General features: G+C 41.4%; 1 protein-coding gene across 1 annotated transcript in view; it reads left to right on the forward strand.

The window, feature by feature from the left end:
- Positions 1 to 9,504, forward strand: part of LOC101691899 — a 56,112-nt gene extending 46,608 nt beyond the window's left edge. The window contains exons 6-9 of the mRNA XM_045089638.1: positions 2,372 to 2,497; positions 6,859 to 6,906; positions 8,682 to 8,764; positions 8,908 to 9,504. Of these exons, the coding sequence (XP_044945573.1) occupies positions 2,372 to 2,497; positions 6,859 to 6,906; positions 8,682 to 8,764; positions 8,908 to 8,970 (320 nt within the window). The 3' untranslated portion in view covers positions 8,971 to 9,504. The remainder of the gene's footprint in view (positions 1 to 2,371; positions 2,498 to 6,858; positions 6,907 to 8,681; positions 8,765 to 8,907) is intronic.
- The last annotated feature ends 5,707 nt before the right edge of the window (positions 9,505 to 15,211 follow it).

Below are 15,211 nucleotides of genomic sequence, written 5' to 3' on the forward strand. Positions count from 1 at the left end.
AGTAATGGGGCTTAAAATATTGTTTTCCCCCTATTGTTGGGGTTTTACAATTTTATGGAGATCCTGAGGTTATTGTCCTCTTGTTCTTTTCAGTTTGTCTTCTGGGGGCAGGGCCTGTGCATTGTTCTTCAGTCAGTCTTGCCTGGGCTTTGTTGCCCTGCCACCTATGAAGGGGCTGGACTCTGTGGAAACAGGCTTTTCAGGCTTTTTCCTCTCTGGAGGCTTTTGTTCTTTCAGTGCTTTTTGTGGCTTTTTGGAGGGTTAGTGCAAAGCAAACTGTCCACACCCAAAGAGAAGTCTCAGTCTATTCCCCTCTGGATTGTTCAGAATACTCAGACTTCCCCTCTGCAAACTCCATTGAACACTGTAAACTGCCACAGGCATTGCCTGCTCCCACCTACCACCTCGGTGGTCATCCTGAGGCCCACACTTGTCTCTGCACCTCCGTGCCCTAAAATGGTGAGCAATATTGGTCCAGCTAATCCTGATTCTGGTGACTGCTGTTGCCAACTGTCTGGAGTCCCTGCCCATCCTGGGTGCACTCAGACCCAGTGGTACTGCAGGTCATGGAAGGCTGTGGGCCCAGGGACCTCAGGCAGGAGCTTGTATGAGGCTCTCTCAGTGTGGGCTGCGGTGTTCTTAGCCCCATTGGTGGTCAAGCATTGGAAAGCTTCAGTCTCAGGGACCACTGACAGGAGCCCCTGTTGGGATCTCTCAGGCTTGGGCAGGTGCAAGCTGTGACCACCCTCGAACCATGGGCTTAGGTCCATGCCTGTGTCCGCCCAATTCTACCAATTGTTCTTCAAGACCCTTTGTTCTTTTTGTGTGGTTTTAATCAGACTCCAGGTTAATGCTGGTTTGTGAGCACAGGACACTTTCATATTGTTTTATTACTTCCCAATGTGTTGCTTCTGGTGGCTCCCTCCCCTTTTGTTTATCCTGTGATATCAATCCGAATACTCCCACTCTGCTTTATCCCTCCACTGATGATCTTCTGCCCCCATAGAAATCCAGAAGTGTATCGTCTTACATCTCAGGGCAATTTCATGGTGTTCAGAGTATTCTAGTAGATATTTAGCTCACTTTAGGGGACAGGAAGAAACAGGGTCTCTTTCTTCTCTGCCATCTTCCCAGAGTGCCCCCCCCACCTTTTTAAAATGAAATAACCAGAAGGTCCCCTTTTCATGACTTTACTTGATGAGGAAAAAAGAAAAATTATGTATTTTCAAGAATATTCTTCTCAGCATCACAGTCCTTCTCACTTTAAACTTGCTCTACTCAAAGCATGACACGTTAACAATGAGTTAGCGGGCACAAAATGCTGTTCAATTGATGGAGCTGAATCACAGCTCAACTTGAAATAGTAATTTGGCTACTGAGGCTTTAGTATGATCTTGTGTTTTTTAGATTTGAATTTTATATACCAGAAAAGGGTGAAGTATCATTAGTAAAGATTGGGTGAGGCTCACATGTATAATGTTTCTTTCATTCTATACAATGAATATATTTCTTTCCATTAGTAAAGCTGTTCAGCAAACATTATTGCAGTCCTAGTGAATGCCAGGCTGGAAGGGATGCAAGATGAACTACTATCCCAATGAGGATCATTACCATAATGCAAATAGACTTTTCCTAATCACTCAGGGCTCCTTATGATGCAGTATCATTCAGGCATGGTGTCCCATGGAGCCCCATTGGTGTAGACACCAATTTAGACATTGTGGGCAGCCAACTGAAAGTGTCCTAGCCCACGGTGATCCAGAAACTCAGTAGATTCAGTCCCATCCTGGAATAAACATCACAGACCAAGGTTACAGAAGGCTTGTAAGAAGTAGCCAGTTTATACTGTTGTCTGTAATTCACAAGCAATTTTTAAGCAGTGGGAAATAAACACTTAACAAGAACTGTGAAGAGCTTTCTATATACAAGTTTTGATTTCTGAAGTAAATCTTTGTCTTCTTGGAACATTGGGGGAACAAAAAAGAACCCACATGCCTAAAATGGTCAAACTCAGTTTAAGGCTCCAAGTCACTAAACAAAGACTTAATACCTAACCCAAGTACAGTTTCAACCCTCCAGATAGGTAACATTTCCCAGTCAACATGGGCATTTCCTGATCAGCCTCAGAAAGATTCCTGATGGATTTCCTCTTTCCCTTTGGGAAGGTGACCTTGCCTAAAACAATGGATTCTTTGCAAAGAATTTTCTTTTTCTGCTCCATGTCTATTGTTAAAAAGGTTTCTTTTCCTCTAACCCTTTTGAGTTCCCCTCTACTTCCTAGATGGGATGCTGAGTGATTCATTAATACATTGATTAATAACGCTATTAGATCTTTAACATTTACTTAGTTACAATTTTTGTTCTTTAACAGGCTTGATGGCTGTGACAGAATCTGAAATGGACTCCCAGGGACATTCAGAAACAAAGGAAAACACAGAGGTGGTGACCGTTAGTCCTTTGAATTCACGATCTTTCTCACCTGATCCAATGGCTGTGGGTGAGTTCTTGGCTCTATGCTCCACTCTCTATTTGTTCAAACTCCTACTGTAATTGATTTTGCTTTACAGGGCAGGCCAGCTTGGGCTGGCAGAGTGTTATACTAGTGTTAAGTCGAGGTAGCACGTTTTTTTTTTTTTTTTTTCAGCTCTCTTGAGCTAGTAGATGTGCCCAGAAGCCAACTGACCTGGCACACAACCAAGCCCCTAAACTTTCAGACCGAGTTCCCCAGGTGGAACCCTCAGGAATTGTCCAGGAGAATTGGTGTTGCATGAGAGTCTTCTTTGGCCAGAGGCCAGTAACATCTCTAACTGGCCATACACTAATGTGTGCATAATTTTTAGTCTTTGGTGTAGACCATGAGTTGTGGGGCAGAGGGAGAGGGAAACGTCTTCAGTGTCTCATGCTCAAGCCTGTCATCATCAGGTTACAGAAACCTTCTCAAAGCACAATTAAAGGGTCCTCTCAGTCACAGGATGCAGCCCTGTGATTAGGTATGTAAGACCCAACATTGGAGGAAGATAGCCCTGGACATTTCCAGTAGAAGAGGAACATTACCAAGTGTTCCTGCTATAAAACTAATAGTTGAACCTTGTATGCATTCCACAGCTACAGAAATCTCCACCTGACACGTAGTCCTGCCCAGACACTGGTGTTTCTGAATCATATTGAGGGAAAGAGAAGTAGCTGACATCCAAATAGAATGCTTTCATCTAGACAGGGATTCAGAGCTTCATACTTTAACTATATATGAAATCCTTTCTCCCTCTTTTCTTTTTCTTTACTCTGTCAATGGCCTGTATCTCCCAGGTCAATGAGAAGGGGCCTAATCTCTGGAATTAGAGCTACCTAGCAGAAAATATAACCCTTTTCCTAATTTCTCTCAAGGTCAATAAGACATCTCATTGGTTGATTACCATAGAATTCTATTGGGAGTTAGTTAAGAATTATGAAGAAGCCACCAGGACTCACTCCTTTGGCTGGCCCTACTTCCTCGGTGAGGGATAATTATAAAGAAGTATGATCAAGACCTTTCCCTTCATTCTTGAAGTTGTTGCTGAAGCCCTCCTAAAGCAACAGGTAACCTCCCCCCAAAAACAAGAAACAAAGAAATCCCTTTGACTCTGACCAAAGCAGTTCTTGAAAATAAAATAGCCCTTGATTATGATTCTGCTGAGCAAGACTGGATCTTTGTGTAGGCAACACCATGTTCTATACCAAGTTGAACACTATTGGGAAAATTAAAACCCAATAACAGCATGTCATGGTGCATGGTGCAAGCCATGTGGCTTAACAGAGTTTCTTCTGTAATAGTGTCTTTCTTACATATTTGATTTTAATTGCTTTGAGAATTGGGGACTATGGCAAACATGAGGAATTATCCTGTTTGAGGCATCATAATAATCTGCCTGGTGTGTTATGCCCTCTCAAAAGCTTTCATGCAAATTCAAAGCCAGTAATCTCCAAGCAAATTACCAAAGACTAGAACATTACAACGAATGAAGAGAATGACCAACTCAAAAATTGTAAAGCTGAAGTGACTATCACAACTATCACAAGGGTTAAGTAAAAAGGTTAAGACCTGTTAATATCACCCAGAGGAACAACAATTACTGTGAGAATGTCAGAGCAGTTGCTGAGAGTGGTGTTAATGCCTTCAATTTAGAACCCATCTCTCAGTTCAGCTGAGATCTGATCAAAAGGCAGAGTTGTTAAAAAGGAAAACCACAGGCTCAAAATGTACTCAGTTAGCTTAAGACCACAAGCCATTAAAGTCTTCATACCTACCCAGCTGCAGAGTCAACACCCAGAAGTGCAGCGTATAGTGAGTGGACATGGGAACATCCTGGTCAGCACTAGGAATTAGATTGTCCTCCATTCCCCACAGGAGGATGACCTTGCCTCAGCCAATAGTTTCCTTGCTGATAATTTCTTTCTCACTCCCTATCTTGAAAAACCTCTTTCCTATTGGCCTTTGAAGCTCCTCTCTACTTCCTGGATAGGATGATGCCTGACTCCTGAATAGGTTTAAAATACAGCTAGTTAAATCTTTAAGATTACTCAGTTTTTAATTTTTGCTATTTCCCAGATTCCTAGCTTGTCCAATGACCAAATTCATGTTAAGCATTTACTTTTACCTGACCTATGATGAAGATCTAATGAAATTATGCCAGTGAAAATGCTTGTTGAAAACACAACATGGATGAGTTTATTCCTATATTCATTGTATTTATTTATATATTTTCCTAAAACTAACTTAAGTGAGATTATAAATCAGCCCTAAATTTTTTATTTCTATAGCTAACAGAAAGGAAGTAAATGAGCAAGGCATAAATTTAATGTAACCCCTTGGCTGAAGTATCCTGTTAGGTTCTGATTTCTCTAGTTTGCAGAGAAAAGTAAAAAGTATAGTAAGTTTCATGGTAAGAATTATAGTAAGGGAGAAGTTCCTGTGTGTAAGTGTTTTACGTAGCATTTGTGAAAGGAATGTCTCCAAGTCCTTCTCATAACAAAAAAAGTAACAAAAACATTTCTGTTAATGCAATTCTATAGGAGATTTCTAATATTGGTTCATGGAATTTCTTTTTTTCCTTTTTTTTTTTTTTTTAAGATTTTATCTATGTATTTGAGAGAGAGAGAGAAGCAGATTCCCTGCTGAGCAGGGAGCCTGATATGGTACTAGATCCCAGGACCCAGGTATCAGGACTTGAGCCAAAGGCAGATGCCCAACTGACTTGTATATATGTATATAGATACATAAAAGCTCACAATGATTAAGTGACTCTCAAGAGAGATAAAACTCATCTTGTCCTCATTTTTTTTTTAAAGATTTTATTTATTTATTTGACAAAGATCACAAATAGGCAGAGAGATAGGCAGAGGAAGCAGCGTCCCTGTTGAGCAGAGAGCCCCATGCGGGGCTCGATCCAGGACCATGGGATCATGACCTGAGACGAAGGCAGAGGCTTTAACCCACTGAACCAGCCCCTTGTCCTTGTTTTTGACCAGCCTTGAGAAAGAGCACCTAGAACACACATACAGGTTTGTTTGTTTTTTTAATTTATTCTTTATTTATTTTCAGTATAGCAGTATTCATTGTTTTTGTACCACACCCAGTGCTCCATGCAATCCGTGCCCTCTCTAATACCCACCACCTGGTTCCCCCAACCTCCCACCCCTCCACCACTTAAAACCCCTCAGATTGTTTTTCAGAGTCCATAGTCTCTCATGATTCACCTCCCCTTCCAATTTCCCCCAACTCCCTTCTCCTAATTCCCCATGCCCACCATGCTGTTTGTTATGGTCCACAAATAAGTGAAACCATATGATAATTGACTCTCTCTGCTTGACTTATTTCACTCAGCATAATCTCTTCCACTCGCATCCATGTTGCTCCAAAAGTTGGGTATTCATCCTTTCTGATTGAGGCATAATACTCCATAGTGTATATGGAACACATCTTCCTTATCCATTCCTCCGTTGAAGGGCATCTTGGTTCTTTCAACAGTTTGGAAAGCGTGGCCATTGCTGCTATAAACATTGTGGTACAGATGGCCCTTCTTTTCACTCCATCTGTATCTTTGGGGTAAATTCCCAGTAATGCAATTGCAGGGTCATAGGGAAGTTCTATTTTTAATTTCTTGAGGAATCTCCACACTGTGAACCTTTAACACAGTGTCTGGCACAGTAATAATTATTTAATAAGTATTAGCTTTCATTCATAGTGTTGTCATGTCTGCAAATACCACCACTCCAGAAAATCATGTGCGGTATCTGGGGATACTGAAGCTTGTGTGATTTGAAAGGTAGGACTGCTTTCTTTTGCTTAGATGGGAAATTGACCTAAACCAGACTCCTTCCAACATGTAAGATTCTGCTGTGATTCTAGGATTGGATGGACTCATCTTGGTAACAACACTTCAAGTCAACAGTGGGTGCTGAGGACTGTACAGCAGCCAGTTTCTGGTTATTTTTCCATTCAACATGTTTTCATACGACACCTACTTTGCAGTAGGCACTGTGCTAGGAGCTATGAGCAGAGAAGGAAAACAAGATAGTCTTAGGCAGTTACCCTCCAGCTGTGGGGGAAAAAAGAAAGAAATGCATAATTTATGAAGTTTAACATCTTCATGTACAGAAATACAATTTTGAATTGATTTACTGAATTACACAGTCTCAGAACAATCAATTCTGGAATTGTGGGGCTCATATTAGTAAAGGCTCTCCTCTCTGCTTACTAATTGTTATCTATCATCTACCTATCTATCATCTAAATATCTATCATCTTTCTATCCACAACACAGACACACATCAAATAATGGATTTGAACAATTGAATAATACTTGCACTCATTTCTTTCAGAGCTTGCTGCTATTAACTCCACAAAATTTTCTCTGAATGATGAAAATGGTAAGATTTTGTCTATGTTTGCCTTTATGTTCTGCTGTAGCATTTTCTCCTCCTCATCAACATCACCATTGAACTGCCCTGGCTTCAGGGTAAAACCTCAGAATGGCTGGATCTTTAAAAATAGACTGATATTTTAAGACAATCCATCATCTCTTAGGAATCATCATCACACAGTAAATGCTGCTTTGGGTGTGAGAAGACTATAAGTTAGGGGTGCAGTGATGTGCTCTGAATTCTTTCAACAATGAAATTCATTCACTTCTGTGACCTTTGTTACTACTGACTGAGGAAAACAAGATATCAATTGCTTCTAGATTTTTTTTTCAGATTGCTTGTAGATTTAAAAAAAAAAAAAAGAATTGTTCTTGCTGGAAGTTAATAACATGAACTGACACTGAGAGCTTCTCGTACAGAAGATGTGCTGCACTGTGAGTGCATTTTGTTTAATTCTCCTAATACTCACTGTGAAGGATTTTATTCCCATTTTACACAGGAGGACAATGAGCTAAATTTATTTGTCTCCATACCACACAGCAAGATCTAGGGCTTCATCCCAGACCATCTGAATCAAGAATTCATATACTATCTTAGTTTTTATTCTTCCTCTAATCCCCTAAGCCGAGGTCCTGAGACAGGTGTACACATGGGGAGGGGGTGTGAATGCAGGCCTTTTGGTGCCACAGAGTGGACTTAAACTCCACTCTTTTAATTATCAGTTGCATGATTATGGCTAAACTATTTACATTTTCTGAACACACCAAAAATGACATAAATAACACCTAACTCAGTCATAGAAGATATGAAGTGACATATGTGAAATGTCCAGCATAGGTATCTCACTTAGCTGCTACATCGTCAGTACTAGCTCCTGGCGTTTTCTCCTCACATATGAACAAAGGTAATGATGAAGAGCATTGGTTCTAGCCCTGCTGATCCAACCTCCGTGTCCAATATCAAGGGACTTGTGGGCTTTAATCATCATCATCACCTTCTTCATTATCATCATCCTAATTTATAGTTTTGCTTAATCATTTTGATGTCTTTGTTATTTTTTGCGTGTGAATATGCAGAATTATAGAGTAGCTGAGAAAGTGTTCCTAGATGCCCTGTTGCTGGGATTGAAATCTGGCTTCTGGTACTTACTAGTTGCATGAAATCAGCCCTCCTTTTTTTTTTTTAATATTTTATTTATTTATTTGACAGAGACACAATGAGAGAGGGAACACAGCAGAGGGAGAGGGAGAAGGAGAAGCAGGCTCTCCAGAGAGCAGGGATCCCAATGCAGGGCTCGATCCCAGGACTCTGGGATCATGACCTGGGCTGAAGGCAGACACCTAATGACTGAGCCACCCATGTGCCCCGAAATCAGCCCTTCTCTCTCTGTCTTCAGTTTATTTGTAAAATGGGAGTGAAAATAATAATAATAATAATCTCATAGGTTATTGAAAAATTAAATAAGGTTTAAGCTTTGCATACAAAGTTGCCAAAATAAGTAACAGCTAGTTTGTACTTAATGGATATTGCCTCTTATTCTTGAGTCAGATTTATAGGACCCAAACACAATTTTGATATGTTACAAAGTCCAGATACTGTATCTGTTTTAAACTAATTGCTATCAATGAAATTTCTACAGAACGTATATTGCCTCTCATTCTTATTTCACAACATGGTAGGGAAGAAGGAATGTTAAACGCTATTTATCACCAATGCCTTTTTCCCTTTGGATTCATTCATTAAAACACAACCTTACTTTTTATTACTTTGGAAAATTCTAGGTGAATTTAATAGATGTTTGAGTGACTTGACCAGCAAACTGTGTCTGAGTTGTCTTGGGGACGGTGGTGGTGGAGATGGTGATGTAAGTGTTTATTCTCCAGTTGGGCTGGTGGGAGTGTGTCACTTTAACCTAAGTCATCAGAAGTGTATACAGTCACCCTTCGCCCATTAATAAGTCCTAGCCTTTCAAAACAACGCGTGAAATTAATGAAATGCTTCTTTTAGACACCCTGCAGCTGCAACTTGGAAACACATCTGCCTACTATACCTACCTCCTCCTCCTCCTGAAGAGCCTGGTCTACTCCATCATCATCGTCATCTGTCTGCTTGGGAGACCAGCACTCAGTGGCAGTGGGAAGAGTTCCTAACACATGGTGGCATAAGGTGTCACTTCTAGCCATTGGCTAGTTTCTCTAAAAGTGTCTGCTGAGGATCTAGTGAGCCTTCTTTCTGAGATTGGGTTATTTCAGTTCACATGTGTCTTTTTCTTGTGTCGTTTCTGAGAACAGGCTTACAAACCCCTGGGCAAACAGAAGCTTTCACTGTGCAGCTAGAACAAATTCCGCCATGACTCCTGGGTGGGGCCAGGGGTCATCCACAGAGTCTTCTGCACCACCCCCTCATTGTTGTCCACCAGCTCCCAGCCACCCAGTCCCCATGCCTCTGGGTACAACCACCATACACCTTACAACTGCATTCCTTGAACTCTTTAACCAGATAACTGCCTTGAAGTCTTTATTTTATATACCTGGAAGCCAACATGCCTGTTACCTGACATTTGTGTGTTTTTTATAATAGTTACAATAAAAGCAATCAAGTCTTCTTTGGCCTCTGTGTAATTTATTTGGTGCTAACTGAGAGTCCAAACTGAAGGACAGCATGACAACTGATATTTCCAATACAGCATCACTTGTAATAAGTGATCAATTCCACATTTCTAATTCTTTCTCTAAGATAGTCCTTATGATGCTTTCTTTGGACCACTGATTCTAGGTGAGCCACAGGCAGTGAAGGTTTCCAGGTTATTTCTCCTGCAAAGTTTAGCAGATTCAGACTCATTTGGTTTACACTCTGGTGGTGACACTATAACATGTCACAATACTGGTGGCTGTGTTCAGACATGTTCCAGTGTGTCACAGGGACCATGTTTCCTGATGTCACAAGAATCCCAAGAGAGCTGCACTAACACTGAAAAGGTAGAATGGCAGAGGGGTTAGCTGCTTGACTTCTAAACTCCATGTTCTTGGGCTTAAATCTTGGTTCTACAGCTATTGAACTCTCTGTGACATAATTTTCTCACTTGTCAAATGGAGTTAAAGTGACCCATCCCTTAGAGTTCTGTGGATAAAATGAGTTAACTTTCCTGGGTACCCATGAGTGCTCAACAACATTAGCCTCCACTATTGAGAGATCTAAGTTAGAAGTAAGAGAAACACACATGTACACATGCAAACACTAACAATTAGGGCACTCATTAATATGTGTGTGTGTATTTCTATACACATGGATGTAAAAAAAATATTCAGTGTGTGTCAAGTTGTGAAAAAGGTAGTGGTGGTTTATTTTTCTATTTTTGTTAACAAATCCACTTAATGTAGGAACTTTAATATATTAGAATTTAAACGATATCTCATTTAAAATTGGGAAGGATTTTTTCTTAATTTATAATCAGGTTCAGTTCTTAGGAAACAGGTGCTTTTGGAAACCATGTAGAGGTTCCCATGTGGAAACAACATAAAGCCCACAAGATACAAAAAAGAGGAAATTTAATTTTGATTTACTCCTTGTCAAAAATTTCTTCAGATCTCTTAGGACAGATGTCCAGGCCTTTACTCAGACATGTGGAACTATTTATGCATGTGGAAAGCATGGAGGCACAGAGAGGAAACTAGCAAATTACTTAAGCCGTGTGAGCTAATGTCACTGCTGGGGGTCCTAGGCACTGTGTCCTGTGGCTCAACTCTCTAGCACTTTTCTTCCCCAACTGGACCTGGGCTGCCCTGGACTGCGAGGTGCAAAGAGGTGGTGGTCCTGGAAGCAGTGTGGGTGGAAGGAGGGCGCTATGTTCTCCTTCAAATGTGGTTGATTCCTGGAAGTGCTTGAAGTCAAGCTGGCCCTGCTGGTTGGGGCTCTGCAACCACTGGCTCTGGTGCTGAAAGATGAAATAAGAACAGTTAAACCACAGCCAACTTTGCTCCTTTCCAAAAGGCCACAGCTAATGGAAAGAAAAGATCCACCTGCACACAAGCTTCTGCTCTCAAATATACTCTTCGGCTGTGGTTGAGGGTCCCTCTATTTATACCAAGTTCATTCTTGTAGCTGCTATGTGAGTTAGGATTGTAAGCCCAGGGCTGCTGAGTTGCTGCACACTCAGTCCACACTGATGACACTGTTCTGAAGGAAATAGCAGAGATTTCTTGTAGCACTAGGTGATCCCCGACATTCCATCAGGATCTGTGCTTTTCCATGGCAGGTGATTTACTGAGGCTCAGACTTTTGGTCTCATTTTGTCTGTGTAGGCAGCGTGACATGAGACCCATGCCCACTAGGTTACTAGCACAGGGTGTCTGTAGACGACACAACAGCAGGTGCTTCTTTCCTCACAAGAACACATGGACATATGGAGGCTCTGAGTTCAACTGTGTCACTGAATTTCACAGACTGAGTCATGCCAGTTCCCTACAGGGATAAGTGACTGCAGAGCCAGGCTGAGCAATCCTCAGAACTTGCACAACAGATAAGTGTGTTTGAGGGGGGGTGCGGAGCAGAGTAGTGCTGTTCAGTGATATGAGCTTAAAAAATAAGTGTCCACACCCACATGCCACCCAAGCATGGAACAGAGATTGTGCCCAATCCCAGGATCCACTCTGTTCAGGCTTTGGGGAAACAAAGCTCTACTGCAGACTTCACTGCTTCAGCTTTTACATTCTGAAATCACAAAGCATATTCTCACCAATTCTGGAGATTTGGGTCCCAACGCCAGAATGTACATACCGTTCTCGTCCCCTTGTCCACCTTACAAAACTCTTTTTGGTTAATCCTCAGACTCACACACCCCTCCTGGTGGCACTTCTGTCATTTGGTCTATTCTCAGAACAGCACAGATGGAGCTTACCTGACCTGCGCAAATACACACATTTGTGTCATTACATCCAGCAATTTTTTATTCATGAAATAGCTCTGACAATATAATACTTGTTTTCTATCATGCATATTTTTCTCTAAAACCAGAAAAAGTAAAAAATTCTAAGAATAGAAGAAAAGTTAAATAATTATTATATTTCCATGAAATATTTTGCAGTAAAATTTATATTTATGTGTTAGGCAACAATTCTCTAAATACTCATGCTATCAAGCAAAAGCAAATATGTAATGAAAATCCTGTATATCCCATAAGACCATATTTATAAAAATAAAAACCTATACATATATCTGTGTGTTTTGCAAATCAGAAAAAGAAAATAACCAGGTGATTTCAATCATTTCTGGGACTTCCAAAATCTCTACAGCAAAATATTTTATTACTTTTATATGAGAATTTAAAACATGATATGAATAATATCGGTTTTATGACCACAAGTTAAAGGCCTATATTACTGTCACAATCACGGAAGTGTCATAACAAACGTAGCCTCGGGAAGACCAGGGTAGCAGGTGAGGGATAGAGCCGATTCACATGAAGGAAGCAGTCTGTCTCACAATTGCTTTAATCTTCTCAGATAATATACCCCAAATAGGATATTTTCTTTTCCTGAGAGTGTCTGCTGCATTATAGCCAAGAACCTATATGGTACAGGTAAATAAATACCAGAGAACCTTAAGAAAAGATGTGTTCCACATCTTAACCTCATAAATGTCCTATAGTTCAGGAGAAGTTTGTCATAAAATACACAGACAAGTTATTGCTGTTGGGAGGCTTCACTTTCCAGCCTATTAAACTGCTGGAGAGACACTGGGGCAGATTACATGCCTTCTCACCTGGAAAGGAGTCGAGGAGATGGTCACACCATGTCTTCCTGTTTCTAGGCTCACTGCCCACCTGTCAAGATAATGGCGTTTGAGCCTCATGGGGCTGGCATGTCTTGGGATTATTTGGGAGTTCTAAATAAAGCCAAAGATTGGATTAAAACATAGCAATACGTATAGTTTACATAATTTAAAAGTGAACGGTAGCAAGGTCCTCTTTATGGTCAACAAATCTTCCCGTGAATGCTAGAAATAAAACCGGACTAGAGCAACAAAAGTGACTATTTCGGTGGTTGGGAAATGTCCAAGTTGCACAATTGTCTGAGAATGGTTTATAGCTGAAAACCTACAGAATTCAGGAACGAAAGCAGTGCACTCGTCTGCATTGCTCCTGTTCTTCCCTCAGCTCCCACACTGAGCATCGTGAGCCGGAAGTTTCCTCCCAAATAGGAGAGGCCTTGTGAATGGGATCCAAAGTCACACAGTGTAAGGACCTGGGTTAATGTGGGATGTAGCGATGCGAAGTGGAGCTGACAAGCTGTGTGGTGTGCAAGCAGGAAGGCCAGGGGCTCTGCTGGTCTGCGGCTGGGGTCATGACTGCAGCAAGCATGTGCTCGGCTGAAGCTGTGTGCGTGCTTAGCAGGGACTCAAAAAAGCCCAACCCAGCCATACATAGTTGGTTCACACTAAGGTGATCTTCTTATGCAGAGGAGCCATGAAAAGACTCAGAAAAGGTATAAGCTGAGAAGACGTACACTTTAGCATGTACAATCTGGGCACCAGCCCCACGTGCGCGCTGCTGCTCTACCTGGACCGTGGTGACTGCGACATCCTGGACCTGCTGGTGGTGGACAGGAGCCCAAAATAAATAAATAAATGAAATAAATACAAAAAGCTAAAAATGCATATTGTTACAAGTATACCAAAGGTACAACACAAACATGTACTTAAAAGAACTAAAATCTAGAATAGAAAACTTGTAACCCGAAATGAAATATTCACTAAAGAGCTTAAGAGAATAGTTCCATTGGCAGAAGAAACAATCTCAACACAGAGGAACACCTTCAACCTGATAAAGGACATCTATGAAAACCCACAGCTGACATCATACTTAATGCTGAAGGACTGAATGCTTTTCCCCAAAGAACAGGAACCAGACTGGGGTGTTTGCTCTTGACACTTCTATTCAACATGGTAGTACAGATTCTAGAGAGTGCAACTAGTCAAAATACGAAGATCTCTAGCATATGGAAAAGGAAATGCCAAACGTCTTCACCCACAGATGACATGGGCTTGTTTGTAGGTAATTCCATAGAATCTACACGCACACAAAACCAAAAGTAGAACTCATGAACAAGGTCAGCATCATCACAAGGTACATATTCAATGTACAAAATATCAGTTGGATTTCTATATACTGGCTTGACCACTTGAAGATGAAATTTAGGAAACAATTTCATTTACAATAGAACCAAAAGAAATAAAATATTTAGGAATCAATTTAAGAAAAGAAGAGCAAATCTTGAATGTGGAAAAGAACAAATATTGCAGAGAAAAAAATTAAAGAATATCTAAATAAGTCCAGAGAGGATCCATGTTATGGGTTAGAAGACTCAATATTGTCATGATGGTAGTTCTTAGCAAATTCATTAAAGATTCAGTGCAACAGGCATTTGGGGCACAAGTTATCAAGCATATACTAAAATTAACATGAACACCCAAAACACCTTGAAGGAGAAGAAAGTTAGAGGAATGATAATGTTCACCCTTTAGAAGCAGTAGGGGGAAGGGGCTCACCCAATATTAGGTTTGGAAGATGAGACTGATGATGATGCTGCACACAGAAGATGTGGAAAGCTTTGTCCCTGGCACAACAAGTCTGAGGAGTTGCAGGCAGGCCTTTCAAGCACAGGCTTACAGCACCTATGAAATCACAGGGGACTGGAGGGTCGCTGACTCTTAGAGCTGTTGTCTCAGCTCAGCCTGACTGCTTTCCATCTCTCTTTCCCTGAGGGAAAGGGCCCTTCAGATGCGCACAGTACTTAGTGTCCTGGGACTGGGATCACCAGGAACAAAGAGGCACTGGCTGTTTCAGGTGTTGGAATATCCTTTCCCCCGGGGCTCACACTGTCTTCTAGGGAAGCCTGGCCTGACAGCTGGAGAGAGGAGCCACGTTCTCTCCCCACCCTGTACTCTACCAGCTCTGATTTTCTTCTGGGGCTCACTGAAGAATGGAGACCCGAGACCCACCTCACATATATCCCTACACCCCTGAATGCAACTCCCTTCAAATCAGCCCTTCCAGGGTCTTCCTTCTAGCTCAGTCCCAGCTGTCTCAGGAGCCTAACCTGGGGAGACACTAACTGGTTCTTCTGCCTGTTGAGGTGACATTTGGAAATCAAGTAACCACATCATCGTCCAGGCAAGAAGGGAATGGGATGATGGGGAACTCCAAGCCGAAAGCCCCTCAGGAAAAAGCTAGAAGGACAGTCGTGACCAGGAGAGAGAATTGCAATCTCCAGAAGCTCACCCTGCAAAACGAGGCTTCACCATTATAGACAGT

This window comes from Mustela putorius, unplaced genomic scaffold (genome assembly GCF_011764305.1).
Source record: "Mustela putorius furo isolate JIRA1106 unplaced genomic scaffold, ASM1176430v1.1 tig00003845_pilon_pilon_pilon, whole genome shotgun sequence".
Taxonomy (NCBI): Eukaryota; Metazoa; Chordata; class Mammalia; order Carnivora; family Mustelidae; genus Mustela; species Mustela putorius.